This window comes from Lindgomyces ingoldianus (genome assembly GCF_010093535.1).
Source record: "Lindgomyces ingoldianus strain ATCC 200398 unplaced genomic scaffold BDR25scaffold_31, whole genome shotgun sequence".
In the NCBI taxonomy this organism is placed as follows: domain Eukaryota; kingdom Fungi; phylum Ascomycota; class Dothideomycetes; order Pleosporales; family Lindgomycetaceae; genus Lindgomyces; species Lindgomyces ingoldianus.
Window position 1 is genome coordinate 76,727 of NW_022985192.1, and position 26,575 is coordinate 103,301.

At 45.9% G+C, this 26,575-nt stretch overlaps 7 protein-coding genes across 7 annotated transcripts; 5 read left to right on the plus strand and 2 right to left on the minus strand.

Annotated features, from left to right (window-relative positions):
* Positions 1–1,973: 1,973 nt before the first annotated feature.
* BDR25DRAFT_395447 (uncharacterized protein) lies at positions 1,974–5,697 on the plus strand (the record flags this gene model as incomplete). The annotated part of the gene is made up of 9 exons (XM_033698374.1): positions 1,974–4,683; positions 4,733–4,752; positions 4,809–4,853; positions 4,887–4,921; positions 4,953–5,130; positions 5,158–5,299; positions 5,362–5,398; positions 5,431–5,537; positions 5,586–5,697. The coding sequence occupies exons 1-9, from the start codon at positions 2,189–2,191 to the stop codon at positions 5,695–5,697; spliced, it is 3,171 nt and encodes a 1,056-aa protein (XP_033543723.1). The 5' UTR covers positions 1,974–2,188.
* A 926-nt stretch (positions 5,698–6,623) lies between these two features.
* Positions 6,624–7,028, plus strand: BDR25DRAFT_317138 (uncharacterized protein; the record flags this gene model as incomplete). The annotated part of the gene is made up of 1 exon (XM_033691654.1): positions 6,624–7,028. The coding sequence occupies one exon, from the start codon at positions 6,624–6,626 to the stop codon at positions 7,026–7,028; it is 405 nt and encodes a 134-aa protein (XP_033543724.1).
* A 140-nt stretch (positions 7,029–7,168) lies between these two features.
* Positions 7,169–7,405, plus strand: BDR25DRAFT_235764 (uncharacterized protein; the record flags this gene model as incomplete). The annotated part of the gene is made up of 1 exon (XM_033685524.1): positions 7,169–7,405. A coding segment is annotated over one exon (237 nt), but the record flags the coding sequence as incomplete, so codon positions are not given.
* A 1,050-nt stretch (positions 7,406–8,455) lies between these two features.
* BDR25DRAFT_358945 (uncharacterized protein) lies at positions 8,456–13,188 on the minus strand (the record flags this gene model as incomplete). Its single annotated transcript, XM_033696016.1, has 20 exons — positions 8,456–8,520; positions 8,589–8,623; positions 8,678–8,782; positions 8,826–8,881; positions 8,933–8,989; positions 9,016–9,107; positions 9,148–9,359; positions 9,394–9,486; positions 9,541–9,630; positions 9,670–9,712; positions 9,749–9,768; positions 9,816–9,890; positions 9,964–9,996; positions 10,074–12,453; positions 12,489–12,531; positions 12,561–12,599; positions 12,631–12,736; positions 12,781–12,838; positions 12,865–12,916; positions 13,051–13,188. 20 exons carry the CDS (start codon positions 13,186–13,188, stop codon positions 8,456–8,458), a joined length of 3,792 nt encoding a protein of 1,263 aa, XP_033543726.1.
* A 624-nt stretch (positions 13,189–13,812) lies between these two features.
* Positions 13,813–15,150, plus strand: BDR25DRAFT_327593 (uncharacterized protein; the record flags this gene model as incomplete). Its single annotated transcript, XM_033692342.1, has 5 exons — positions 13,813–14,127; positions 14,187–14,501; positions 14,554–14,808; positions 14,870–14,914; positions 14,986–15,150. The coding sequence occupies 5 exons, from the start codon at positions 13,813–13,815 to the stop codon at positions 15,148–15,150; spliced, it is 1,095 nt and encodes a 364-aa protein (XP_033543727.1).
* Positions 15,151–17,911: 2,761 nt separating this feature from the next.
* Positions 17,912–21,370, minus strand: BDR25DRAFT_305757 (uncharacterized protein). Its single transcript, XM_033690477.1, has 11 exons — positions 21,050–21,370; positions 20,394–21,001; positions 20,231–20,335; positions 19,945–20,168; positions 19,851–19,884; positions 19,608–19,789; positions 18,683–19,541; positions 18,448–18,633; positions 18,244–18,394; positions 18,102–18,188; positions 17,912–18,052 (listed from the first exon to the last, which is right to left on the minus strand). The coding sequence occupies exons 1-11, from the start codon at positions 21,242–21,244 to the stop codon at positions 18,020–18,022; spliced, it is 2,664 nt and encodes an 887-aa protein (XP_033543728.1). The 5' UTR covers positions 21,245–21,370; the 3' UTR covers positions 17,912–18,019.
* A 239-nt stretch (positions 21,371–21,609) lies between these two features.
* Positions 21,610–24,922, plus strand: BDR25DRAFT_235553 (putative zinc finger protein; the record flags this gene model as incomplete). The annotated part of the gene is made up of 7 exons (XM_033685513.1): positions 21,610–21,882; positions 22,011–22,203; positions 22,252–22,635; positions 22,688–23,275; positions 23,329–23,440; positions 23,486–23,749; positions 23,800–24,922. The coding sequence occupies 7 exons, from the start codon at positions 21,610–21,612 to the stop codon at positions 24,920–24,922; spliced, it is 2,937 nt and encodes a 978-aa protein (XP_033543729.1).
* Positions 24,923–26,575: the final 1,653 nt, after the last annotated feature.

Consider the following 26,575-nt stretch of genomic DNA (forward strand, 5'->3'; position numbering starts at 1 on the left):
AGCATGCTACCTAGGAGGTATCGAAAGTCAATTTACGAGTGAAAATTCCTGCTCTAGGTGCTATCGCGTCGTCGCCAAGAACAAGATGTGGAAGGAATGTAAAGACGAAGACGAGGCGGAAGACCAGAAATCCTGGGTTTCGCGTACTTTTCAATAAGGACCCGCAGATTCCAAATCGCCCCCGCGGAGTACCTTTGACGGAGATGAGGTGTGCATATGGACATGGGGCGGGATCCTCCTCGTTGATGCGGAGCGGGGATTGCAGGTGGGTAGTATGGATGAGAAATTGCGAGAACATGGAGAACCTGAGAAACGGATTCAAGGAAACAACGGAGAGAGTGCCAATTGTTGGGAGAATTGAATTGAGAGACTGTGCGCATATTTTTCTACTGGTAAATAGGAGCTGGGCAAGAGTGGGAGGAGATTTTAGCCCCAAGATATTTTTGCTTGTGTTGAAACTGGTTAAAACAAGGAGTGCATATTCAGCAACACTATAGACTTTGGGGAGGTTAAAGGAGAAAGTGCATTATGAAGAGCGTAGCGTGCAATGCCCTGACGAAAACAAGCTCGGCCATTCACTCACTTTCTCGTGACCGTGTGCAATCACAAAAGAGACGAAGCAATCTTTCGAATGACGTCACAGAAAACCCCACCAGGTCTCCAGAAACGGAATTCAAAATCCCTAGAATATACTGGAGCTCCTATACCTATCTCAACTTTCGCACGCTACATCGCGCAATTAGGCACTACGCCAAACATCTTCAACTGCGCTCTGGACTCAATCGCGACTCGTAGTCTCATGGACTACAACCTATACAATCCTTACGGACGGTGGCTGCACTGAAATGTGCAGGTCTCTCCACACGATATGCAACTCTTCTTGCACAACTGAGACCTCGCGTTCTCCTGACTCCCGGATAGAAACATTAGAATAGCGCCTCCGTCTGAGAGGAGTCGTGTCAATGTGTACAATGGACCTGGTCTCATTGACTACGGGCATTGGGAGAGGATAAATAGGGATCTCCGAATAGGTGTGAGGCTGCCGCGGGATAGAGTTGACCATTGGGTCGAAATAGCCGTTTGAGTGTGAGGCAGCTAGCGGGGCTGGTAGCGACTTGTGTTATCTATTGCTTCTACTACCTAGAAGCATCTCTTTGCTCTCTAGTTTCTACTTATTAAGCTTAACATAAACCTCTATGTATACAGCTAGCATCTTAGTCCTCTAGATGTTACTGCCTTGTTATTGTAACGGCGCAGGCAAGACAACGGGTCCGAATGCGGTATGAATCCACTCAGAGGTATATAGGAGTGCTTGGGGACTTAGAAACCTGGGAATTCCATTAACACCTATAGGCCTTGTACAAAGGATATCAGAAAACTACTAAACTAGCTAAGGGGAGAGGTGCAGCTAAATACTTGGGGGAATAGGGGCACAGCAGGGACTAGGGCAGGGTCGGGTCAGATACGAGGAACCTTCGATGTAGGTTCGTCGGGTAAACTTTGCATGGAACGATTCATGCGAATCGTCACAGTTATAAATCAACTACCTTCTTCTTAACAAGCATTAACTAAAACTATAGTAAACACCTAACTTTTAATGTCTAGCTCTAGCATAACTAAAACTTTCTTACACATTATAGAAAAATTAAATAAGCTTAAAAATAAGCAAATAGCTGCCTATAAAGCTGCTATAGAACTGTATAAATAAGTTAAGTTTTTTACTTAGCAACTATTAAAAGTCTAGCAAAGACTTATAAAAATTACTTTACTTAATAATTTTAATAGAATGTAACATAAGGACATTCTAGTGTAGGCTGTGGTGGTTAAGATACGGATGATGTGGCGACGAGTGCTGGCTGGCTGGCTGGCTGGTTGCCTGTTACAACGGCGGTGTTTGTGGCGTCGTTGGCTTGGCGCGGATCCTTCCCGCCCGCGAAATCCAGCACCCCCACACACAACATTCGCTTTCACTGCGCACTCTTAAGCTCTCACCACTACTCCCGCCCATTCCTACCAATTTCAACGTCGTGTTTCTTCGCAATATACCCGAATCACTTCCCACTCACTCGATCACAGGCAGAAGAAGATAGCCTGAGAAAGCCCCTTCATCTTCGCACTTCTCGCTCCCCCTTTCGACACCCTCCGCCACATGTCATAATTATTGGTACAACCACCCGCATACCGCGCAATGCTTAACTTCAGGCCACTACAGGTGGCAAAGCGGAAGCTACAATCCTACAACCAGGTGCCGACACACGATGTCGAGGACGGCGACATCTACAACGAGAAGCGGTACGACAGCGACGACGACGAGAGCTATGTCTCTTCCACAACATCCTCCCCATACTCATCAAGAGTATCATCAGGCGTGTTGCATACAAGACAGCGGTCAACAACGAAACCGACCGTCAGCGCATACAGTTACAGGAATCCGCGGGCGTTCACGAGATACTTTGGTCTGGCCATAGCGAGCACCTTAATATTATTCGTTCTGTTTTTAATGAAAATGGGTTGGGCGTCGGCAAGGGATGTGGAATTAGGGCTGAATAAACCGCCGCCGCCGCCGCACGTGTGGGAAGCGTTTCCATTCTTGAAGCGGTACCATGGCGGGATACGGACGTTACAAGCGAGGGATAAGAATGTGCCCGAGTATCCGCGGAAGGAGGATATTGACCCGGACTTACCCCCAGGTAAGACAGGAGAACTGCAGGAGGACGAAGCACAGTTCGAAAAGCGTTCGGAAAATGGGGCTGTGCCACTAGGGGATGTGTTTACCCCGTACCCAGACTACCAAAGTTTGAAATATTTGGACCAGTACGGACCGGTGGAGACGTGCTATTTGGACGTCAACGATACCGTTAAGATCCCGTCTTTGAGGGCGTACAAGGGCGTGCCGGATGGCCAACCGGACAATATCTTAGGTTCTTACGATGTTTTGGGTCTTCGCAAGGACGTCTGCTTTGAACGGTTCGGACGATTAGGCCCATATGGCCTAGGCTACAGTAGGAAGCTTGGCGGCACCGGTGCTGGAATGGAAGGAGACCGTGAAGGCATTGAGAAAGTCTGGGAAGCTACCCCTGAAGTCAATTTCCAACATGTAAAGTGGGGCGCGGCCCAGGACCGCTGCTTGGAGAAAAACCGCTTCCGCTTCAAGGCTAAGCCTAAAGGACGCAATCACTTCTTCCAAACCATGGCCACTAAGGGACCAAAGGATGAGACCATCAATGCAACATCTGGCGAGATCGGTGATGTTGAGGAACCGGTAAAAGAGCAGGAAGTGGGGAAGAAGTACACCAATGGCACCGTCCGCGCTCAGCCAAAATCACAACACAAAAACCTGCTCCCTCGCACCTGCGTTTTGATCAGAACGTGGTGGGATTACAAGTACGACGACGAAGATATCATGTTCCTCCGCGCTCTCGTATCCGAACTCAGTATTCAGTCCGGTGGTGAATATGTAGTGCATTTCTTGATCCATGTCAAGGACAACAATAAGCAGATCTGGGCCGACGACCAAGTTTACCAGGAAACGCTCAATAACTCCTTGCCGCCGGAGTTTGAGGGGATGGGAACTCTCTGGTCTGAGAAGCAAATGAGTCTCATCTACGCTGGCGTGGATGAGGCCAAGTTTCGCGACCTCCCAGTTCATGGTGCCTACCGTTCTACCTTCATGCCCGTCACGTATTTCGCGCACCAGCATCCCGAATTCGACTTCTTCTGGCAGTGGGAAATGGATGTTCGATACACCGGCCACTACTACCATCTCTTCAGCCAAGTCGCTCAGTGGGCCGACAAGCAGCCCCGTAAGGGACTCTGGGAGCGGAACTCCCGATTCTATGTCCCTGCAACCCATGGCTCTTGGGAAGACTTTTCACACATGGTCCGCGTGCAAACTGAGCATGGAACAAACAGCAAAGCTAACACCTGGTCCTCGCACCTCCCCCCGAATCCGCACATGCCTGAAGCCGAAACACAGAAACCCGAAAAGCCAATATGGGGTCCCGAACTCCCCTACGATTACCCCGATATCGAACTTGACGACGCCATCATACCCCCGACCACCTCCACCGAAGACAAATACGAATGGGGTGTCAACGAACCCGCGGATCTCATCGTTTTCAACCCTCTCTTCGACCCCGACCACACAAACTGGATTCTCGCCGAAGACGTCACGGGCTACAACCGCAGCCAAGGCTTTCCCCCGCGTCGAACCGCTATTAATACTTCTGGTCGTCTTAGTCGCAGACTTCTCGAGACTATGCACAGAGAACAATCGCTCCATCGGCACACTATGTTTAGCGAAATGTGGCCCGCGTCCTGCGCACTACACCATGGTCTCAAGGCTGTATTTGCGCCGCATCCCGTCTTTATCGACCGGAAATGGCCGGTGCAATATCTCGCCGCAATCTTCAATAACGGGCGGAATGGCGCGTCGGGGGGAGCGAGACTCTCTATCTTTAGTGATGAACGCCAGCATAATTTCAAGGGCACTACGTGGTACTATGATGCGGGGTTTGCGCCGAATTTGTGGAAGAGGTGGCTCGGGTATAAGGTTGATAATGATGGGGGGGAGGAGGAGGAGGTGGAGGGCGAGGGGAGAATGTGTCTGCCTGGTGTCCTTTTGCATCCGGTTAAGGATGTAGAATTGGTTTTTGAACGGGTTGCAGACGATGAGGATGATGAGTGAGTGTATGAAGGGGAGTGGATTTGAAGCGATTCGAGGGGTGTTGAGCTTCTTTGTTGATATTGATGGTTGGGCGGCGATGATATGCTATGGCGTTTTTGGAAGAGATGGGGCGCGTCTTAAGTGTGCTTCCCTGTATATGTATTGGTAATTTGGGATGGGTCTTCATGTGTGTATGCATACCTATGAGAGATGTTTTGAGACCACCTAGGTCGTTTACTGCAGGTGCCTTCTGAGGTTGGAACATACCGAGATTGAATGTATAAAGATCATGCTAAGCCCCAACTCTCCCGCTGTACAGACGTATGATGGCCAGATTAGAAGCTATCACCCGCTCAGTACCCACTTGCTTTTTTGTCACAGGGTTTGCCACTACATTCCCTCCAGCTCCATCCCGATATTTCCTTGCTACCTTGCTACCTTGCTGCCTTGCTGCCATAACCATAGTCCTTAACCTGCTACTATTCATCCAGGGGAAGTTCTATTACCCGGCGTCCACGCTTCGTTCAGGCTCATATCATGTCATGAAACCGAAATCGAATCGAGTCGTGTCGAAGCACTGTCAAAAAAACCCCGACAGCATACTCTTACCATCCTAATCGCAAACGTCCTAGAGTCTCTTTCGAATTGCTTTAAACCGGTCTAGGAAAAGAAACATCTTGATGTCATGAAGTGAGGAATCGCCGGGATGGGGATACAGAGCCTTCAGAAATTGTCCCATCATCTATGTGGACAATTCTCACTAGTATTCAAAGAGTAAGGAAAGAGCCTTAAAGAGGCTGATATGGAGTTGCGTAGACTTAGAAGATGTTAAGAATATGATGCTATGGTGGATCGAGACTTCCAAAATTAAGTACTTATTGACTTACTAGACGTTACGCTGGCTCTTATCGCTTTAAAGCGTAACCAAGACCGCCATGGTATTTAAGAGTCATCTTGACCCGCAAGGCTTCCGGGTAGAAGATCAAATTTACCTTATTGCAGAAAATCCATTGATGCATAATGCGAATTAGGGCGATTTCTTAGGGCTCTCGCAATAGCATACACTAAGGGGTGTGAATATGGCATTTGAACGGCTTGAGAAAGTGTTCGCAAATCCGCCAAATATCCGCTGAGAGACTTGCCACGTGAGAGAGACCTTACTGAGAACTCAATCAAGTTAAGCCGTCCTGATGCATTGAAGTCCTTTTGACATGTAGTTGATTTCGGCGGCGTAGATGCAGATTTCCTTTACGGCACAGCCAATTCCATCTCCGATTTTGTAGACGAAACTGCCGGTTACAAGATTACTCTTACTTTAAGCTGCAAATGATTTTTATACTTGTGTGGTTTATAAGACCTTCTTCTTTCAGATATAACATACGCCTTTTTCTAATAAAAAAAAGGACGGCAGCGTTATCTTCTAGTTAAGACCCCTAAAACAAAGTAGTAAATTAAAAGTGTAGTGTTTTTTGTCTCATAATTATAGGTGTAATACAAATTTACAAGTAGCCAAGTGTTACAAATATATAAGAAAAGAAGCTACATCAACGAGCAACGGCAGAGGAGAGATATCGTGGCTTGAGGGCCAATAGTATGGGACACAAGGATGCGCTAACTCTTGCAGGAGGAAAGAGCATTAATGGATAGGGGGGTTCCCTTTCTAAGGTTCCTAGTTAGTTATTCTTCGAAGGACTATCATTTGCCAGCAATTGTGAAGTCGGTTTATTCATCCTAGATAAAGGTTCAAGAATTCGCAAGTACCTTGCTAAACTTCCACTCCTAATCTTGAGAAAACAATCGCAATACTTGCAACCGCTTACCCTCATAATACAGCCATACGAGAACTGCATCTTAAAGCCCTTGTTTCTTGTAATAAGAACAAACTGCAAAAGAGAATCCAGTAGATGGTCGAGGGTTGATGCTCTTTACAGTATTATAAAGCACTAGCTCCTCCACCATGGAACCAGGGTTTGAGACACTACTAACCCTTACCGATCTGATTCTCCTCTCAACACCCTACCCCGCAATAACGGCAATATACTGGCTATTCACGGACGAAGCCATTTCTTCTACCGCAGGTCTCCGCAAGGTTGGCAAGAGTGCTTGGATCTGGCTGCCTCGCATATACCTCATCTTGCGTATGATAAATCTGGCTGAAGCCATGGAAAGCCTCATCCGAGAGAGCCTGAGTGATCTCTCTCTTCCGTTCACATGGCAAAATCTCCCGTCGGCAATTAAAGATGCAGGCGTAAGGTGGGAGTTTTTAAAGGTACAGAATCTTGTTCTCAGCAAAGTTTGGACCCCTACTACGGACATTCTTTTGCTGTTCGGCAATAGCTCCCTCTATTCTGGAGCCATATGAATGTTTACCACTAGGATGTACAACTGGGGAACATTCTTGTCCATAAAGCATCTCGTATTTGGAAAGATTTCGGGTTGAGTCGAGATTGGACTAGCTCGGACGGTAGTAGTATATAGGGCTCAACACCACATACGCCATGTTACGCTGCTCCAGAGGTTTCCAAGTATGCGCTCAGGAATTCTTCTTCAGACATTTGGTCATTGGGGTGCGTCTTCTTGGAAATGTGGACGTCTCTTTTCAGTGTCCCCGTCGCTTCTTTACATGATCATCTCGAAAAGAATGGCACCCAGTCGGCCTGTTATCATCTGAATATGTCCGTCATGGACTCCTGGTTTATATCCCTTCAACTTTTGACTATACTACCAATGGGCCGGTAGATTAGATTTGAAGTATGCTACCGGAAGAGTAAACAGGTGCTTTGTGGTCGCATTTAAGATAGGATTGAAAGCGACCCGATCCCCTTCATTGGTCTATGTTGTAATAATACGATAGCCTCCTCTGAGCATGTAGCTGTTTCGGTGAATGAGAACCCCTGCATGAACCGACACCAGCCTGGGAGCCCATTAGGGGATTTTGAAGCACAAGAGGGCTCAGTGAGGGATCTGAAGATGGACTTGCTTTTTTCGGGGCATATACGTACAACCACGCCCTCATTCTCCTTGCTAGATTGGGATAATCACTGCGCCCGCGGTTCTGGCTCTAGTTCGTCCGGTTCTGTCCTTCTAAAGCGGTAGCCGAAACGAGTTGTCTACCAAAGGGAGAGGATCACTCTACGCAACGCCGTCGTAGCCCAAGCATTCCTATAGCGAAATTTTACCGAAACGGATAACGAGACAGGCACGGAACGGATTAATGGCAAGGACAAGGGGTATGGTAGCTGTATCCCATCTCAACGAAGCCGTAATCATGCGCTGCACAGTGCAGCTACTCTTGTTGGAAGCGGTGATCTAGGCAGTGGACTACGACGAACTTTTCACTCAATACATTGTAGAAATTGCCGTAGAAAGCGTTGTCAACATGGAGTTTGTAGTTAGGTGCAAGGTACGAGCAGCCTATAAGTTGGAACCAAGTAATATAACTGATTGAGTAATAGGATGCAAACTGAACCTAGGTTTAGCCTAGTACCGTAGCTAAATCCTCGTAGCCCGCCAATAGTGAGAGGCGTTCATTACAGCTTTAATATAATAGATATACTAGGCTCGGAGCAATTGTTAGACTATACGACTGTCCACGGGTAGACACAGGGTGATTAGAGACTGCATGTAATCCTGGCTCGAAGAGTATTTCAGCTGTTCACGGTAATAGTACGCACATATATAGAGAGTTTGTTTACCCCACTTTACTACACAATGTTGATACGTTCTAAATCCAGATCTTTATTGCCTAGGTACAACTCAGTAGTATTATAGTTCTTAGCCTGTTGAATATTAGAGGGTGAATGATGGTGATAATACCGTTTTTGGAAGCATGTATTGTTGCATATGTATATATCCTTGGATCAGCCTCTACTTTTGTGTACGGATAATTGCAAGCAATGTGTTAAAGATTGTCTTAACGTACCGTCATCCAAGTAACCTTCGAACTTGCCTGCCGTCCTTCGGGAAGATTATCACGACATTAATCCCTCTCTTCATCGCGGCATTTCCTACGACCAACTCCATCTAGCAGCGGGAAGCAGATTAGGATGAGGTCGCTGTCTAGAGTTGATGTTACCAGCACCGCATTTCCCAAATGTGGTTCCTTGAATGGCACAACTGCAGCCACACATCTAACGATCCAATAGCAAAGGACAACCACCCAATGTCAGCCCTGTAGTGTTCTAAGCGTAATGGGGCCTGGGCGCCGTTCTCAGGCTACAACGACATAAAAATTTGTCAACATTCTCTTGACGTCCCTCATGCGACACGATAAACTTCTCCGATGGCATCATTCCCGACCTCTTGGGTAATCGAGACAGGAGGCTATCGCACGGCTCCCCCCCGCTCACCAACCACCATTCCCTCGTCCCCGCCTTTAACCCCTCCAAGACATCAACCCAATGAAATAAATCAAGGGCCATGTACGTCGCTGAATCCTTACCTGACGTCCAGTTTTGCCTCGGGGGACTTAGACAAGCCACCGAGCTCGACGCGGCAAGGTCGCACGACGACGCCGGGACAATATTCGGCCTCGTTCCCCTCGTCGTGGCTCCTCAAAACGTCGTCTCCCACCGCGAGCCAAAGCAACACAATTACTCTGCGTCCTAGAGTGGGAAACTCTCGAAGTCCGTTTACGTCGCATTTGTCGGTGCCGACGAGTGTGATGTCAAGCACGGTCGTGAGTTCCCAGTCTCTGGCGCGAGCAACGCGTCCCGCCAGCACCGCACCCACGAAGCAGCAGACGGAAGGGCTTGAGACAGTACCCCACAATCAAGGCAACCTTTACAGTGAAGGTATGGGCACGGATGGTCGTGCGTCCACTGGGACGAAAGATAAGCGGGAAGAAACTAGCGCTTGGCTAGAGTCGCTTGCACAAACGAGCTCGGAACTGGAACAGCAGCAAAAACAACAAGGGGAATCGCTGTTGAGTGCCAGTAGCAATCCGGATGTTGATGAAGAGGTAGCTGTCGGATTCGATGACGGTTTATCTGTCTTCTCAGGACTTGGGGATGCCCCTCATGATCCTCCAGAGGTTCTCGGAACGTACTCGTACGCAGGATCAGTGTACACAGGATCAGTGACCCGCCGAATTTAACCAATGACTCGTTAATTTAGCGCAGACAGGAAATTGTATATATGGGTTAACCACTATTGTAATTTTACATATAAGACGGGAGTTTCGGGAGGGAAAATCTTATTTGGGGGAAACGATCGGCCACTGTACCTAGCACAGGAAGATGCGGGTTTTGCATTAATCAAATATATCCGGAGACCTAACTAGCTATCAAGATAGTAACACATTTGAGAGCTTCTTCGCCCTCTTTCGTGCCCTCTACCCAATTCCATGAAGTAATATAAACAAAAACTGACTTAAAAAGGAATGACGAAGCTCAGAGTGATAGATCACATCTGGGATATCAAGTCCGCAGCGAGGCCAGGGCTAATGGCTAGTGGCATAAGGATGACCTTTTTCATTGTTGTGCTAACTTTCAATGCATTGAAGCAAGCCATCGGAGTGGGGTATACCTGACCGTATGTTAAGAGATGGTGGAGGAAAACGGCCATGGCCGGGCCGCTCTGGCGCTCTATGGCTTCAAATTCCGCTTGGTTTCTCAGTAATTGCAAGCTCTCGGGGTCTAAAAGATCGTGCGAGAGGAGCTCTGAGACGGGTATATCCACTTTTCCAATCTGGTTCATGGTCGGAAGTTGTAGATCCCCCGACCTCTTTTTAGATATGTACAGTTCCGTGACATGGAACAAAACGCGTTGGAAGAGCAAAGTTTGCATTTGATCTGGTTGGACATAAAGTAGAGACAGCAGCCTCAGCAGAGCCATGAAACCTGGAATGGGATATCGAAGGAGAAGCAAGTCCACATTGTCGACATTGCCCGGGCTTGCAAAGTGATCGGTGGAAAGCAAACTGCTAAGGGTTGTCTTTGTTACTGCTTCCTTTTCATTCCCAAACGCAGCACTGAGTGTCGACGGAATTTCCGTAATCTGGGCCAGATTGCGAATGGCCCATTGTCCACATCCTCGAAAGAGTTGTTTTTCCTCAAGAGACGCTTCACGTACTTCGTTCTCCACCAACTTCTTGTCGATGATGGCGACACAAATGCTGAGCAAGTCCGAGATGTCGAACCGTCCCCTCACGGCCTGGTCGATTCCTTCGAGCCAAGTAGCTTGATTGCTCCCCACGCACACAAGGCACAAGGCGCCAATGATCGTGTCCTTGTACGGACATACCCCCACGCGTTGGAGATGGAATGCACAAGCATCGCAGCAGACGAAGAACGAGAGCAAATCCATCTCTGCAAAATTTCCCATGGCTAGTGGGAAGGCTAGCTTAGCGTAAGTTCCTTCGCGCGGAAAGTTCTCTGTCGTGACCCTTGGAGGGGACTTGAGCAATAAGGTGAGGACGGAAGTTGAGTGACAAAGCATGCATTGCCCTCTATATTCGCTAACTGGTTTTCGTCGGCGAAACCCAGGGAGGCAAACTACATCAAGACCGTCCGCGTTGTCGCGTTCTCTCATTAGAGTGGATTCGTGGGTATCCGGTTCGTCTAAATCATTGCCTACGTTAAGAGCCTCCCAAGCATTTCTTCTTTTCAGTTTATTCATAATCACTCCTTGCCGTAATCTGTTATTCATCTTTCGATACGGCATCTCGGCATTCATCTCATCGTTAAAGGTTCTACAGAATTCCTTCAAGTTGTTTTCGTGAGCTGACCTGGCCTCGGCCCGTAAATTACTCAGCTCGTCGGCCGGTGCATTGAATCTAAGGGCTTCTAAAAGATTGTCGATAGCCCGCTGGGCTCTACCACCTATATCCCGAGGATAATTTGTTCTCTTTGGGAGAGGCATTTGTTGGGCTTGTAGCCATGCTTCCACATCTTTCCCGGTCCCTCTCGTCATCGATGCCAGAACGATGCTTTTGAGATTATCGTCATCCTTCATAATCTGTTCAACAGTTCCTGGGTCCGTTTTGCCAGAGAGCAAGTCAGACAATTTGACCACGGCTCCTCCTTGTAGTTGTAGTTCGTCGGCTTTTAACTGACGGGCTTCGTTAAGGCCAACTCCCGAAAGGCTTTGGTACGAAAATCTAGGTAACTCAGACCAAGCAGTGTACTTAGTCACCACAGGTTGGATTTGGTCGTGGCCTGTAGTCGGTAGCAATTCTTTGAACTTCCCCTTCGCCTGCATGACTCGTACGATTCCGGTAGGGATGTCGTGAAACAGGAATAAGCAATCTGGCACAACCGCATATATGGCAATGCCAACGGAAATATTGGAGGCTGCAGGGCGGCTACGACTTGCATCGCCGAAGACAATAATAACGCAGGGCGTGCCCTGGAGGCAGACTTCGTTTGTCTTCACGGCGAAGTTCTCCACCAGGCTGTCGTATATCTGGCCATCGGTTAAGAGAAACCATATTCCACATGACTTTAACGCGGCCAGGCAATCGTCAGATGAATAGAGCACCGATGGATCTGTCAATCCTTCACCTTGAAGTTGCATCATCATTTCGGTATCGTCGGGCAACTTAATAGGATCCAGGGCTTCGCCAGACCATGGTAGCAGGTGAACTGGTGCTTTGTTGGTGTCGAATCGAAGTCGGCAAAGCTCTTCAACAACCTGGATTTCCGTCTTCAATGTCTTGCCATACGTGCTTCCGGACTTGTCGAGGGCGATGGCCATAGGTAGAGAGCCCAGCATCTGCTGCTGAGGCTGCTTTGAATATTGCGCCATTATCGATTGTGAGTGTTGGGTGAAGGGGCCGTTTCTGTTAACTTGAACCCGTAGTGTGGAATGTGTTGAGGCACACTGGCAGTAGCTGCAAGATAGAGCTGGGCTCTCGCATTGAAGTTCTAAACCAAACACTGTACGGCTGCAAGACTAGTGGAGTGATAAATTTGTCCAGTCGTACGGCTGTCAGCTATCATGGTCTCCGCCTTAGCTCCCCTCACCGGTGAATTAAATAGGAAAGCCCCCCCGCCCTTATTCGGTAAATGCAACCTCGTCGCCTTGGATGACGTCTTGCACTCCTCGAAAGTCAACCCTGGCCTCCAATCACTTGAATCAGTTTCAGTCAAGATTATCCTCGCTCGGCTGGCCACTAACCATTACCGGCACCCAACGTCGAGATTGTGTGACCATAGCGGAAGAAAACCCCGCCTTGAGAAGGCTGAGGAATTAGGCACCTATCTCTCTCGCTCCAAATTTCCGAGATAGGTTTAGCTTATGAAGAGTGTTCTGATGTCGCGTTGGCCCGTGATACTAAGCAATGCAAACATAGGCAGCTCGACTTAGCTTCTTCTCCTTTCTAATTTCCTTTTTAGGCTGGCCAGCAAGCAGTTCTTTATAAACGCTCCCTCTGTATTGAAGACTACTGAGATAGATTTAACGCTGAGAAAGTTGATAAGCTCTGGGTTCAATATGTGGTTATTTCCCATTTCGTCTGCACGACAAACAGAAATTTCTAACATTTGACCTAGGAAGAATGATCGCTTCTTGAAGAGCAGCATTGATGTGTTTAAAAACACTTTTCTAGCCTCAGAGACGTCATTGAGGATTGTCGGCCTGAATAATCAGGGAGGTTAGTGCGCTACAGTGTGTCGCCCGTGCCTCAAATTCGATGCTTACGCCGATTAGCCTGCGTGGACAGATTGCTAGATGATGCAGGGCTGGAGAACTTCTTGAATGTAACGTCTAGCTTTAGTGGCTCTCTCTTCTCCACTTTCGCCTATTTGGTGTTTCAATCACATGAATTACCTCAAATGTTAATTCGTCGAGGTGTACACAGGTCATCGATGCAACGAAAATGACGACGTTGTGAGTGAGCCTCCATGGCTGTACCCCTTCACACTCGTGTCTTACATGTCGTCGGCTCTAGATTCATCAATCGATGTCTTGTCCCTGCTATAGGCCCCTGGCCAAAGGATGCCAATAGATTACAACTTTCCAGACAGGCTTTCGACTTACTATGCTCTCGGCTAGGTTTGTCAACGTCCTTCCTCCACAATCTCGCACACATACATCATCCGTCTCCACGATCAATTCCAGTGAAAATGGCAGATGCCAACCTCGATTTTTGGGTTTTCTTTCCCGTACGAGTCCAAGTCGAGTCTATCTCTAAAGGAAGAGGTCAAATGAACCCAGCAAACTACTTGCATCTGCCTCAAGTTAGACCTGTTAAGGTCGACATCCGTGGCTCTAAAATCGCAGTATATTATCTTTTCCGCACTACTACAAAGCACGCTTCTGCCCTTGTCATAAATTTTCAAGACGGCCGATGGAAGAAGATCGTAGAAGAGCCAATGGTTCGACTTCGAGATATATATCGAGACTGCGATAACAGAGACTTCGGTCGAGATCCCTTTGGCTTGCAAATTGCGGTCCTCGTCAGCGTATTAAGATGGTGGAACAATTCGTTGAATAGCTTTAATGACCAGCTTATCGCATATGTAAGGACTTCCATCATACTAGTAGGCACCTTGACATTAGATCCTGATTTGATGCGTAGGAGGAAACATTACTCCTCCAGGACACCACAAATGAGGACTTACATCGCACGAACGCGGAGATAAACCAGTCTCTGCACTGCATGGCTGCACACCTTCACCGTTATGGCTCTGAGCTACGCTCGCTTTCTGAGATCATCAGTGACATCAAGTCCTACAATGAAGCTTTCGATGCAGTTTTTATCGCACACGGGGTCAGAAGCGCAGACACCCTTATTCGGGCGGTGAAAGAATTAGACCAGGCAGCATCTCATGCTGCAGCAATCTCCACTTTCAGGGACGAGTTGCAGCACAAAATTGACAATATCCTTGCTCTAGCAAGTCTATCCCGTCTAAGAAGTCCCCGAAATGTATTCTTATGAAGTGCAGCTAGTTGATAACACCCAAGCACACAACGATCAGCTCCTTGTCCAGAATAGCAAGGCAATGCAAGAGATTCTAAAGGCAACGGAAGAGCAGGCAGCACAATCTTTAGCTATGGCAACACAAACCAAACGACTGACAGAAGACATGGCTAAAATACTTCAACAGACGCAACAAGAGACCGAAGCCTCGCGCCAAGTAGCAATTCAATCACAAAGACTTTCTGAAAAGATGATGGAAGACAGCGTCGCGATGAAAACGGTAGGCTTACAAGACTCAATTGTTTTATCGATCCTCTACCATTCTGACATGCACTACTTAGATCGCCCTATTAACTGCGTTTTTCCTTCCTGGCACATCGTTTGCTGTAAGTGAATTGTTGCCCTAGTTGTGGGTGTATAATTCGCCATTCTAAGCTAATACTATAACCAACACCAGGCTATCCTCGCATTACCCTTTTTCAAGGATAAGTCCTGGTTCAATAGTACTGCTGGGATATGGATTTGGGTTGTGGCTACTATCCCGTCGACTCTCGTATGCTTCTTGTTCTACTGGTCCTGGAGTCGTCGAGAACTTGTAAAAAAAGAGAAAAATCACCCGTAACAAATAAATGCTAAGCAATCCGTTAGCATACTACTTCAGGAACCTGACTCTCTGAAACAAAACCCCATTGCTAATACAGATTTAATGCAAAAGGCGTTAAGCAAGGACTAAAACCCGAGTGAATCCAGTTTATATCCTCCGTCCAAAGTCGTTATAATTCAAGTATATGGATTTCCCCTTAGTTCACTGAACGAATGGCAATGGTCTTATATCTAAAGAAATTGTTGCCGCCCGAGTAGAAAATCTAGATGTAAGTGTATGGAGTTGATGATATAACTACAGCCACGGCTATACTCTAACCTTCCGGTCCCACTCTATCTCAATCCCTCCAGCTCCCAAACACCAACTCCTGCTTCTCCGTCCCACCACCGTAGTTTTCGAGAGACCGAATAATACGTAACGCGTAACCTCTACTTCAAGCATATCTCCCTTCGCCATCTCAATGCAAATCGCAATCTTTTTGCAGTTACGGAGCTCTCACGAACTCAGCTAAACTCCATCACCTGCTCGTACCCACTAACCGCTTACTGTCTAGCTCACTCCTTTGTATATAAACCTGTAGGGTACACTCCTTCTGTAATCACCTTAGTTCCTCGTGGCTCCGGTGCTCCCAACTGCTTCCCACATTCTCTGGGTTGATTTGATCTGCATCTATCTTGATCAATCCTGAGTCAAACACTGCAGAAAGTTGAGGTTGGAACCTCTGTTATGTGAGGCGTTTGATGTTGTGTATCTGGCTTGCTAAGTTAGGAAATTGTAACCTTTGTGTTCTTAAAATATAAATACATTATGATATTAGGCCACTTATGGCACCTTGAAAGTTTAATTTTCCTCTTGCACCTTTCTCCTTCTTAGGTCAGCGCCGTGCTTCCCCCTTTCTAGGAGTAACTTTATTATAAGACACTTGTAGGGTTCTCTTACCTTGAAATTGCCTTATCACATTGTGATGTGCTTCATACATAGAGCTTCCAAGTCATGCTACTTTCAGTGAGCTGGATTTGGCCTGGCTGCGGATAAGAGCAAGGAAGTTGGAACCCGGGCATCCTTGTTTTTGGGTATAGAATAAACTTTTTATTACTAGATATATCATACGTTCCTTTGAAAAACATATATCTTGCAAGGAGAAAGCCTAAAATAATTAGGAAAGCAGGTGAAGCGTGTGCAAAAAAGGCAACGAGCTGAACAATAACACCCCACGCACGGCTCAGAACCGGCTGGTTGACCAAACTGAGGAACTGGGAGGATCGAAGTCATCAATCGGCCATTGGCCGACTGGGTTCTCTGATCGGTATACGCGAAGCTTTGTCGCTCCACGTCTAAGAGGACTCTCTGTTTTTGATTCGCCCACGCCCTCTTAGCTTTGCAGCGGAAGCAACATCTGCGCCCCCTGTACTCCGTGCCCGCAAGGCATACTGGATTCCACATTGCCCCACAATTTTCGTGAATTCGAGCCTATCAGGGTCACAAAACTGCAGCGAGGCCAGTTTTTCGGATTGGATTCAATCGTCGGGGTTTACGCTGAGCCGTGAAATTCGTCATGGAAATGTTCCTAGTGGCCGCTGAGAACGCAGTTGATTCCTTCGGTGGGCTGAGCTCCTCACCGGAAAGCTTGGCTGAGAGTCCAGCCTACCAAAGAGATAGCCGAAACACAATTTTCGACATTCCTTGTCCCACAAGGTTGAGCCGTAAAATGCAATTGAGTTTTCTAGAACTCGAGATGTCAAATCAACCACGTCCGATCGCACCCAACGATGTTTAACGCGGTGCAACTCGCCAACAAAATTCCTAAAATCAGAACTTTTTTTTATAAAGATGTAGATTTGCAACTTAGATACTTCTGATAGGCAACGTAATATTACCTAAAGAGGGACCAGTTGTGGTAGTGCGCGGTCAGTCGGCTCCGAAATGCTTCGCAAAAGTTCAAAGACAGTTTCGAAGATGCGTTCTATGGTATACCAAGTCTTTCCATTTTATGGATGAGGCGATAAATATCCTAGTGGTTACGCTGGCATAGGTTGTCGCCTTTGGGGTCGTGTTTCTGGTTAAGCCATGGAAGCGGTTCGCACAAGGGTCTTAAGAATCAATACTTCGCGACTTGTTCGCTAAAACCAAAGATAACGCTCCAGTGGAGTACTTGTGGGAATGGGGATGATATCTCATCGAGGAGACTGCATCACGAATACTTCTCAATGGCTGGAATAAACTGCTTGGATTTACGCGATGGAATCTCTTGAATCGATCCACCATGAACAGGCCGATCCCCCCCCCCCCCCCCCAGGATATTGCCATGAATCACGTCATACCTGCTCGGATCTCGAGTTTCGACTCCTCAAAAGTGGGGTTCACATGCACAAAATGGGCTGTTCGCTACATGGATCTGCGCCAGGAAGCTTGCGTCATTGTCACCAATAAGGTTGGAGTTCGCTGAGGAGCACGCAACTCCCGGTTTGAACGATCACCCGATATTGAACGATTCCGCAATTTGCTAAGCCGTGATTTCACGGGGGCAGAATCATTCCTCAGCACGTCTTGCGTCTTTACAAGGCTGCCGTTGCCGCAGGGGCCTGTCACTCCGGGTCTTGTGCAACCAATGGCTTCTGGGAGATATTGCTGTCCCGCCATTTTCGACTTCTCATTTTGGCTATGACTACACTGTACGGGGTCAAACGTTGCAGCCGTGTCACTGGGTCTAAGCCCCGATATATTGACCGAAATAGCCTATACATCCTCAAAAATACCGTTCTGTACCCAGATACGGCGGCTAAGAGCAAAACTCAGAGCAAAAGGAGTAGCACGACTATTATATAGCAAGTATAGCTAAGAGGCAATGTGCTTTAGATATGAAAGAATGGAGTCAGTGCTTTCTCAGTCATCCAATAGGCAATTCTACCCTAAAAATATCCTATGTTGGTGTTAGTTCAGTACTATACCAAGAGGCCTCAAGAACTTACTAATGCAAGATTGGCGGCTTCCTTTTCTTTACCAAAACCACCTCCAGCAAGCTGTAACTTCCGGGTTTGGCGATCTAAGACGTTACACTATCAACGAGGTTAACGATAGTGCTCATATGGATACTGAGAGAGAAACCCAGACCTCTTCAACTGTCTGCGCCATAATGTACCGAACAATTTTTACTTGCTCAGTCTGGCCAAGACGAAGTGCCCTTCCAATAGCTTGTGACTCGATAGACGGGTTCCACTGCGGTTCCAAGAGATATACCCGAGATGCAACGGCAAGATTTAGACTTCGAATTCTTAGAGTGGAAGACTTCCAGGCGTAGTTGATGAGAGCACTTACCCAACGGCTCCGGTACCAAGAGTCATTAGTAGAACGTTTGCACCATCTGGAGATCGGAAGTCTTTCAGGATCTTTAGACGTTCATTTAATGCTAGAGATCCGTCGATCATGTCGAAGGGAGTCTTGTAATGGTTGAGTAAGTCACCTACGAGGTTGAGTGTCTTTTTCCAACAGGAGAAAACAATGCTGTAAGCTGTAAGCAACCAGCTTGGATTATCTCATTATATCTTCATACCTCTTGTGTGTAGGATCCCTGCGAAGATCTTGTATGAGCGCCAAGAGCTTAGATGGATAGGGCCTTGGGTATGAATTGCTATGATAACTATTCAGAACCCACTCATTATTGGGCATGCTTTCACTTAGTATATTCTCAGAATGATTATTAGTTTCTAATACACATGTTGGGCATCCTTGTTTCTGGGCGCGATGCTGAGGCGAGCAGTTATGACACACTAGGTGAGGGCACTTTCCAGCAAATGTCCCACCATCAGTGTCAGTAGCATCGTTGAGAGAATAGATCGTCCCAGTGCAGTACGCGCAAACATTCTGATCGAGTTGCTGGAGATACGATAATGCCTCGTCAGGGTCTTCAGGAAGGCCGGTCAGCCCGGTATGCAGAGCCACATTTTCGTTCCCGTTGTTGCAAAACAACCTCAGCTTGAGGAGGGACTCGAGCACGGTTGAGTTTACCCGGCCTTTCCTACGTCCACTTACAGCCATGTCAATCTGAGCACGACCTTGGAGAAGCAGGTTGTTGTATTCGGTCCGCTCCAAATCTGTGAGAGGTATTCTGCGAATTTGTCGGATAGGCTCAGGTAGATCTAACAACTCCCGAGTTCTCCGAAGGCAAATCGTCTGAAGAAGCAGTCTCAAGTTATTGAAATGATTTCGAGAAGCCGAATTAATTGGGGTCGTAATGAACTTTCGAAAAGTAGGCGTGGACTCTAGTATTGGAACTTTGAGAAATGAGGTTAGAGCTCCAAGATCATCAAGGTTATTCTGGATAGGTGTTCCAGTCAAGCACCATCGATGCTGTGCCGGTAAATTGGCAACGGCTTGGTATTGTTTCGTCGCGCGGTTTCGGACGTCGTGAGCTTCAATATATTATATTAACGAATGGAAACTCTAAAAGGGTAGAGATCACGATAATTTGCTCATACCTTCATCCAGTACAATCCGGAACCACTTAATCTTCGCAAGGGGACTATCTCGGCGACAATATTCGGTGGCAACTGTTGCATATGTTGTAAATACGATCATCCTTTGCTGAAGCAAATGTATCTCAGCATGACGTGCCGAACCTAGGTGTCGGTGAAATGAGATCGCCCCAGGAAACGTGTGTCTATCTAGAAATCAGTTTGATGGACTACGACCTTTTATCACCCCTTCGGTAGATGACATACTTCCGTATTTCATCCACCCAGTTGTCTATTAACACTGGTAAAATGTTAGCTAACTCCTAGATTGGGCAATCCTTCGCCTTAAGGCAAGTCTTACAGGAAGAAGGAGCTAAGATAAGCGTTGCGCTAGATGGAACCTCTCTCTGGGGCTGGCGTTCAGCACCCTGATTTTCTGCAACAAATTCTTCTGCTCGATCAAGAGACCCAGCAATCGTTGACAAGATAACTAGGGATTTTCCCAGGCCCATCTCGTCCGCAATAATTCCACCTCTAGCCTCGGCTGGAAGGGGTCGTTTTGCCCCAGTAAAGACATGTTGATAGCTTTGAACAAGGACTGTTAGCACATGCCCATTTCTGCACCCCATGTATATTTCAAGTCTTACAATGGCTCGTCTTTGTCAACATCATTGTACTTCCAAAGACTCAATTCTGAAGCAATTTTTCCAGTCTCTCTTTGGTTGATGAAGTCAATGGCCTCTTTCTGATGTCTACATTAGACCACGAACTGTCAGTAATGCTCACACAATGACATATAGAGCATCTTACGGAAGCAATGTGCTTCTGATTCTACCATCCACGGAGATTTGACCGAGGTCTACATGATGGGATAGCGAATCAAGAATGTTATCAACTGCTGTCGAAATGTTCGTTTGTGACTCAGGCTCGATGCTACGTCTCCTTGCTTCCTCCTGATTCGTCGTCGGCGTCTTCTCAGTTGGGATCCCGCCGTCAAATCCGTCGATCTGAAGGAAGTGAGGATTGGAGTATTTGTACCCATCAAGACCTGATTTAGGAAATTGAAGGTATATATCAGCTTTGGATAAGATTCGGCCGACGGTTTCAGCATCGGCCTTCAACCCATATATGTTCACTTCCACAGGGAAAGCTTTCTTAGAGTAGTAATGCCATGCTTTGATGTCCCTTAAATCCGAGGCCTGAACAAGGGCCCGAAATTGTAGTTGTCGTTGCCGATCCTCTACGAGCGCCTTGAAGGTGGCGCACAGTCCCTTGGTAAGTCGCGCGAACCTAAATCCGAGGTGCTCAAGGGCAAATAAAGAGCCTTCTTCAACGACAGGAAAGGAATGAACTCGGTCAAGGGCAGGGAATATCAGCTGTCTATTTCCAGTGCTTAGCTGGGCTTTTATATCGATGACCTGAATGCGATTAGATTGATGAACCTGGGTGAGGTAGTGGACGGTTACGCTGCCGAAACAAAAAAAATCATGGATAATTGGCTCGCTTATCTCACTCGTCTGGGTAGAAGAGGAGGGTGAGGCTGAGGTCGAGGCTCTTGACTGATCATCTCTTCCATCTTCTCCGAAAGGCCACGTTCGCTTTAATGGCGATGGTGTCGGTGATGACCACTGCGGTGCATCTAATGCCGTATATTGGAACATTTTTGCGAAAGGTTCATAGATGTCAGCGAGTGTAGCCTTGATGCATCTCACGTGTGCGATCTTGGCTGGTTAAAGGTTTTGAAGCAGACGGGAGGCAATGGGGGACGAGATTTTAAGATCCAGTCGAAGGTTTGAGCATAATGTAACTATGAAGAAGCACCGAGGAAGTGCGGTATCACCTACATGACAAATTTGCGGCACCATCTCACCGGTGTGGCTGAGCGCGAGGTTTAAACATGTGCACAGACCTCAAACTACCTCGAACGAAATCCGCCTTCCTCCTCTCGTCGTTGCGAATGTCTGGTTTAACTTACTACTTGGTCTTCGCGACCGCTAACAAACAATTCTTCCCTCTCATATGAAAAATGGGCGACAATGGTCCGAGCCCTGAGGCCGCACCGTTCGAGCGGGCACTCGCACGATTCAGAATGAACCTCAAGAAGAGGGAGCAAGAAACGTTCAGAAAAACTACCTTAGCAGATTTGAGGCAATGTATTGGCGAACTACAGGAAAAACAGCACACATCGCGGCGGCTAAAGGGCATGAATCGCATACAGCCTTTTCTCGAAGCAATGGAGCAGTTTGGGAAAGTCGTGACAATATTCGCCAACAGCAACGACATTGTTGCATTTGTATGGGTTGGTAGTTAGCACTGCAGTAAGCTAAAGAAAGTTTACTAATAAGATATAAGGGGCCTGTCAGGATGTTATTGTTGGTATGAACAGCACTCACATCAAGCGTGTTGGTCGCTAATCGCCGCGAACAGATTTCAAGCGCATGTGTGGACGCATTCAAGGAGCTCCTCGATACGTACGAACAGATTGGAGAAAATCTGCCACTTCTCATGCAGTATGAGAGCCTATTCCGGTCGAAGCCTCACATGTCCGCGGTGCTGGCCCTCATGTATGAGGATATTCTAAAGTTTCACCATTCTGCAATGTCATATTTTCAAAAACCGCGTCAGTCATGCTCTACTAATTTTATCCAGACCGGCTGATGTTGTACAGTATGGAGGCAAATGTTTGCCGCGACTTGGAAGACGTACAAGTCGCAATTCTCGGAAATAATATCCAACATAGCTCGGCATCGCCAGCTTGTCGAAAATCAAGCTACGATTGCTCAAATCGAGGACTTTCAGCAATCTAGAAGGGTTGAAGATGCAAGATTTGAAACCGAGACGAAGAGCGAGGATTTGCGTCGCCTGAAGACTGTTTTTGACTGGCTACGGCCGGCGAAAGTTGAATCCGATCATCACGAATTTGTTAAGATTAGGGCGGCATACCCCGGGATTAGCAGGTGGATAATAGATGATACGACATTCCGAGAATGGTTTGACCCATCGTATCCAATGATTCCGCCCTTGCTGTGGCTGAGTGGGATTCCTGGAGCAGGTACATTGCACTGAGGTACTCTTGGTACAAACCTGGGCTAACAGCAAGATAGGGAAGACTATCCTCGCGTCCCTCATAATTGAGGAAGCCCGGAAACTTGTACCTGCCCCAACAGTGCTATACTTTTACTGCAAGCACAAAAATCCAGAGCAAGACAACTTCCGTGCGGTTACTCGTACAATTCTCGCACAGCTTCTCAAGCAGGATAGGGACTTGCTCGCCTACTTCTACGAAAGGTGCTGTGAAAGTGGTGAAACTGTGCTCGAATCGCGAACGACAATCGAGAGTCTTTTGGTGGAGGGCTTTAACAACTGCAAGAGTGCATACATTGTCATCGATGGCTTGGACGAATGTGGAAGAGAGGAACGAAAAGAAATTACACATTGGTTCAGGAGGCTAGTGGAAGATTTGCCAACATCAGAGCCAGAGAGAATTCGGTGTTTGTTCGTCAGTCAAGATGATGGGTTCGCACGGAAAGACTTTTCAGGACTTTCCAGCATTAAGATTGGACCAGAGGACAATAAGTCAGACGTTGAGTATTATTGCCGTTCTGAAGCTTCCAAACTGACACTTCATCCTTTCTACCTAGCGCATGAGAGGGCAACCGCCATAGGAAACACAGTGTCAAATTCTGCTACAGGTACGCTGAAGCCAAAGCTTTTCGCCTTGATATAAATGTTCACTAAATATTAGGAATGTTTCTTCTGGCGAAGTTAATCTGGATCAATGTTTTTGGGCAAACTTCAATTGCCGGTCTTGAGGAAGAACTGGAGCCCGACGTCTTCCCTACGGGAGTCAATAACGCGTAAGTTAAATGATTTCGTAGCGCAGACTCACTAATATATGATAGCTACGAAAGGATTATGGCAAGAATAGAGGCTCAAGCCTCCCCAGCGCGATGGGAAGAAGTCCTGATGGTTCTCGGATGGCTCGTCTGTGCAAAACGACCGTTGAAGTGGCACGAGATACAAGTTCTGAAAGCAATGAATCTTGATAAGGAATCTATTGAATACGACCGGCAAAGGTTCCGGCCAGCTCCAAAGGACCTTTTCGATTCATTAGTCGAACACCGAGACGATGGGACTGTCCAACTAGTGCATCTATCCGCCAAATAGTAAGGCACACTCAATCCGAGCAACAAACTGCCTTGCTGACACTATATAGTTTCCTCGTGGACGAAAATAAAATCGATCTATCTGCTGAGGAATTGAAAATGGCAACAATGTGTATCAACTATCTTAACCTGTCAACGCTCGCTTCACCTACTGAACCAGGTGTGCTAAATGGAGATTACGGGTTACTAGACTACGCTGTACTGTACTGGATACGCCATTTCGAAGCCGGAATTCTGCAAGCAGATGGCCATAATGACTATATGACAGCAATTGCAGAGTCATTAGAGATCTTCATCCAAAAGCATTGGTGCGACCCGACCCATCCTTTATCGGTGTCGCAAAGAAACCGAGATAAGCTCGCATTCTTCCAAGGCTTGCCTTTCTACGACAATCTCGAGCAAGCAGTTGTCTCGACTCGGAAACAAGTCACATTCTTTGGAAAGATGAGGACAGAAGAGATTGCTCTAGATCTTGATGGAGTGGTGGTTAGTGTCCGTAAAATGCTCGAAGATTCGCTCCAATTCTTGGAGGAACCGTCCATCAAAGAAGACATGACATTAAAATACGGTACCAATATCTTCAAGTGCCCTCGATTCAGTTGTCAGTTCTTTACGACTGGCTTTGCCACCGGTCAAGACCGCGATAAACATGTCGACAAACACGAAAGGCCATTCCGCTGCACTGAAGAAGCTTGTACCGGGTTTACCTTTGGCTTCATCTCGACGTCCGACCTTAGTAGACATATGAGAGAAACGCACTCAAGCATCTCTATCGGGGATGAACAATTTCCCACCGATCATGACGTCCAAATAAGCATGCAGCCCGAGCGACCTCCGGAAGAACCAGCCCCCGCCTCAGTTGTCGAAGTACCGCAACAAGAGCAAGAGCTGATTCTCCACCCGCTACCAGCCTCATATCGAACGCGTAAAAAGGTGAGGCAAAGCGAGTTTAAGTGCAACGACTGTGGGAACGTCTATACGAAGAGGTACAACTGGAAGTCGCACCTTCTCATCCATGCTACTGACAAGCCTTTCAAGTGCCCCGTTTGTGGTGCGCGTTTTGCTAGGATGGGTGATTTGAGACGCCATGGAAGTACGCACTCCGAGAAAACTTACGTCTGCCGTGCAGCGTTCCCAACCGTACGTAATACGTTTCAACTCGCCGTTTTTTAGGCTGTAACTTCTTAGTTTGTTAGTACGTTTTAACATAAAGGGAGAATTTAAATCCACTTACAGGGCGTAACTATTATAGCTTACAATCCTCCTACGTTTTAACAGCTTGTAAGACGTTACAGCGTATATAGTCTACTAAGTCCCCTATTTTACTGTAAATATAACCCTGCTAGAGCTAGTTTTTCTGCAGTTAAAAAGCCTTAATTATTAAGCTAAAAAGCTTATTTTTGTTACAGGTAACAGTTTTTTTACTCTTAAAAAAAAACCTCTTATAATTACAGCTTATAAAAAGAATAAATAAAAAGTTAAAAGTAATTTTATATAGTATAAAGTAAAAGAGTTGTCTAACTTATTTCTACTAAGTAAAAAAGTTAGTAAATAAAAAGCTATTATTATTAGCTATAGTAACATCTTTATAGTAGCTATTATAGTACTACTACAACTCTATTATTTTCTACTACTTTTTATATAAGCAGCTGCTAGTAAGAAGGCTTATGTTAATAAAAAAAGTCCTTTTAAAGCTCTTATTATAATAGTTACTACTAAGTAACTTGCGTTGTGTAGGCTCTTAAGTAACATTATTGTTATTAGCCTTAGCCTTAGCCTTTATATTAACATACTTTTAAAAAATAGCTTTTATTAAAGCCTTAGCTTTTTTATACTATGTAAAGTGCTTTCTCTAGTAGTCTTTAAACTAAATAAGATAAAGTTAAAGGTTTAAAATTATTACTATATAGTAATAAAATATAAGTGGCTTAATAATAAACTTTTTCTAGTATGTAAGTAACTTCTTTATGCTAAATGCTATGCTAGATTTAAAGTAGTAATTAACACTCTTACTTTTAAGTTTATTACTTATACATAGAAGCTTAGTATATGTCACAATTGTGCACGAGTAAGGTTATAGAGCTTCACAGAGGTCTAGTTTAATTACTACGTAAGGTATTATAGTAGGTACAAGACGTTGTGTAAGGAACAGGAAGGTTTAAAAGAAAATTAGTAATTAAATACTTAGCTTAAAAGTCTAAGCGCTTTAGGTATAAATTAAACTTATTTTAAGTTTAGTTAGTGTTAAAGCAGTTTATGCTTAAGTTTATGTCTATGTTATATTATATTTATGTTAGACGTGCACTAATAATACTTTAGTACACGTCTAATACAGTTATGTCTAGGATCTAGGGAGGATACTATAACAGTACCCCCCCTTTTATTAAAAAGAGAATTCTTTACATTAGTAGTTCTAGCATTAAGTTGTCTTTGTTAGAGTACAGGTTTAGTTTAGATAAGTATTAGGTATAGAATTAAGTTACTGTAGAGTTCTTTTATAAAGCTTCTATAGGTTCCTATAATAGTTTATTATATCTAGTCTATTTTATAAAGTATTTATAGATATATTTTTTCTTATTAAACTAAATTTATTTAATGTCTTTTATAATGTATTCTAGTTTATTGTTTATAATAATAAGTTTAGGTAGCAGGTTTAGCTATTTAGGTAGATAGTTAGATTTAAGAGCTACTTAGCGCAGTAATAATACATAGAACACAGGGTGTATCTTTATGCTGTTAGGTAGGATTAATTAGTAAGCGTGCAATAAGACTATATAAGCTACTATAAAGAGGCTAAGGTTCTTTTAATTAAGTTTTTTTAATTAT

What these genes read in the sequence shown, in the direction of transcription:
- BDR25DRAFT_305757 (XM_033690477.1), bottom strand. Translation starts at nt 21,244, where the DNA reads ATGTTCCAATATACGGCATTAGATGCACCGCAGTGGTCATCACCGACA. An exon ending in GTTGACAAAGACGAGCCATT is followed by an intron (nt 20,169 to 20,230) that starts GTAAGACTTGAA and finishes CCTTGTTCAAAG; the next exon opens with CTATCAACATGTCTTTACTG. An exon ending in TGGGTGGATGAAATACGGAA is followed by an intron (nt 19,790 to 19,850) that starts GTATGTCATCTA and finishes ATTTCTAGATAG; the next exon opens with ACACACGTTTCCTGGGGCGA.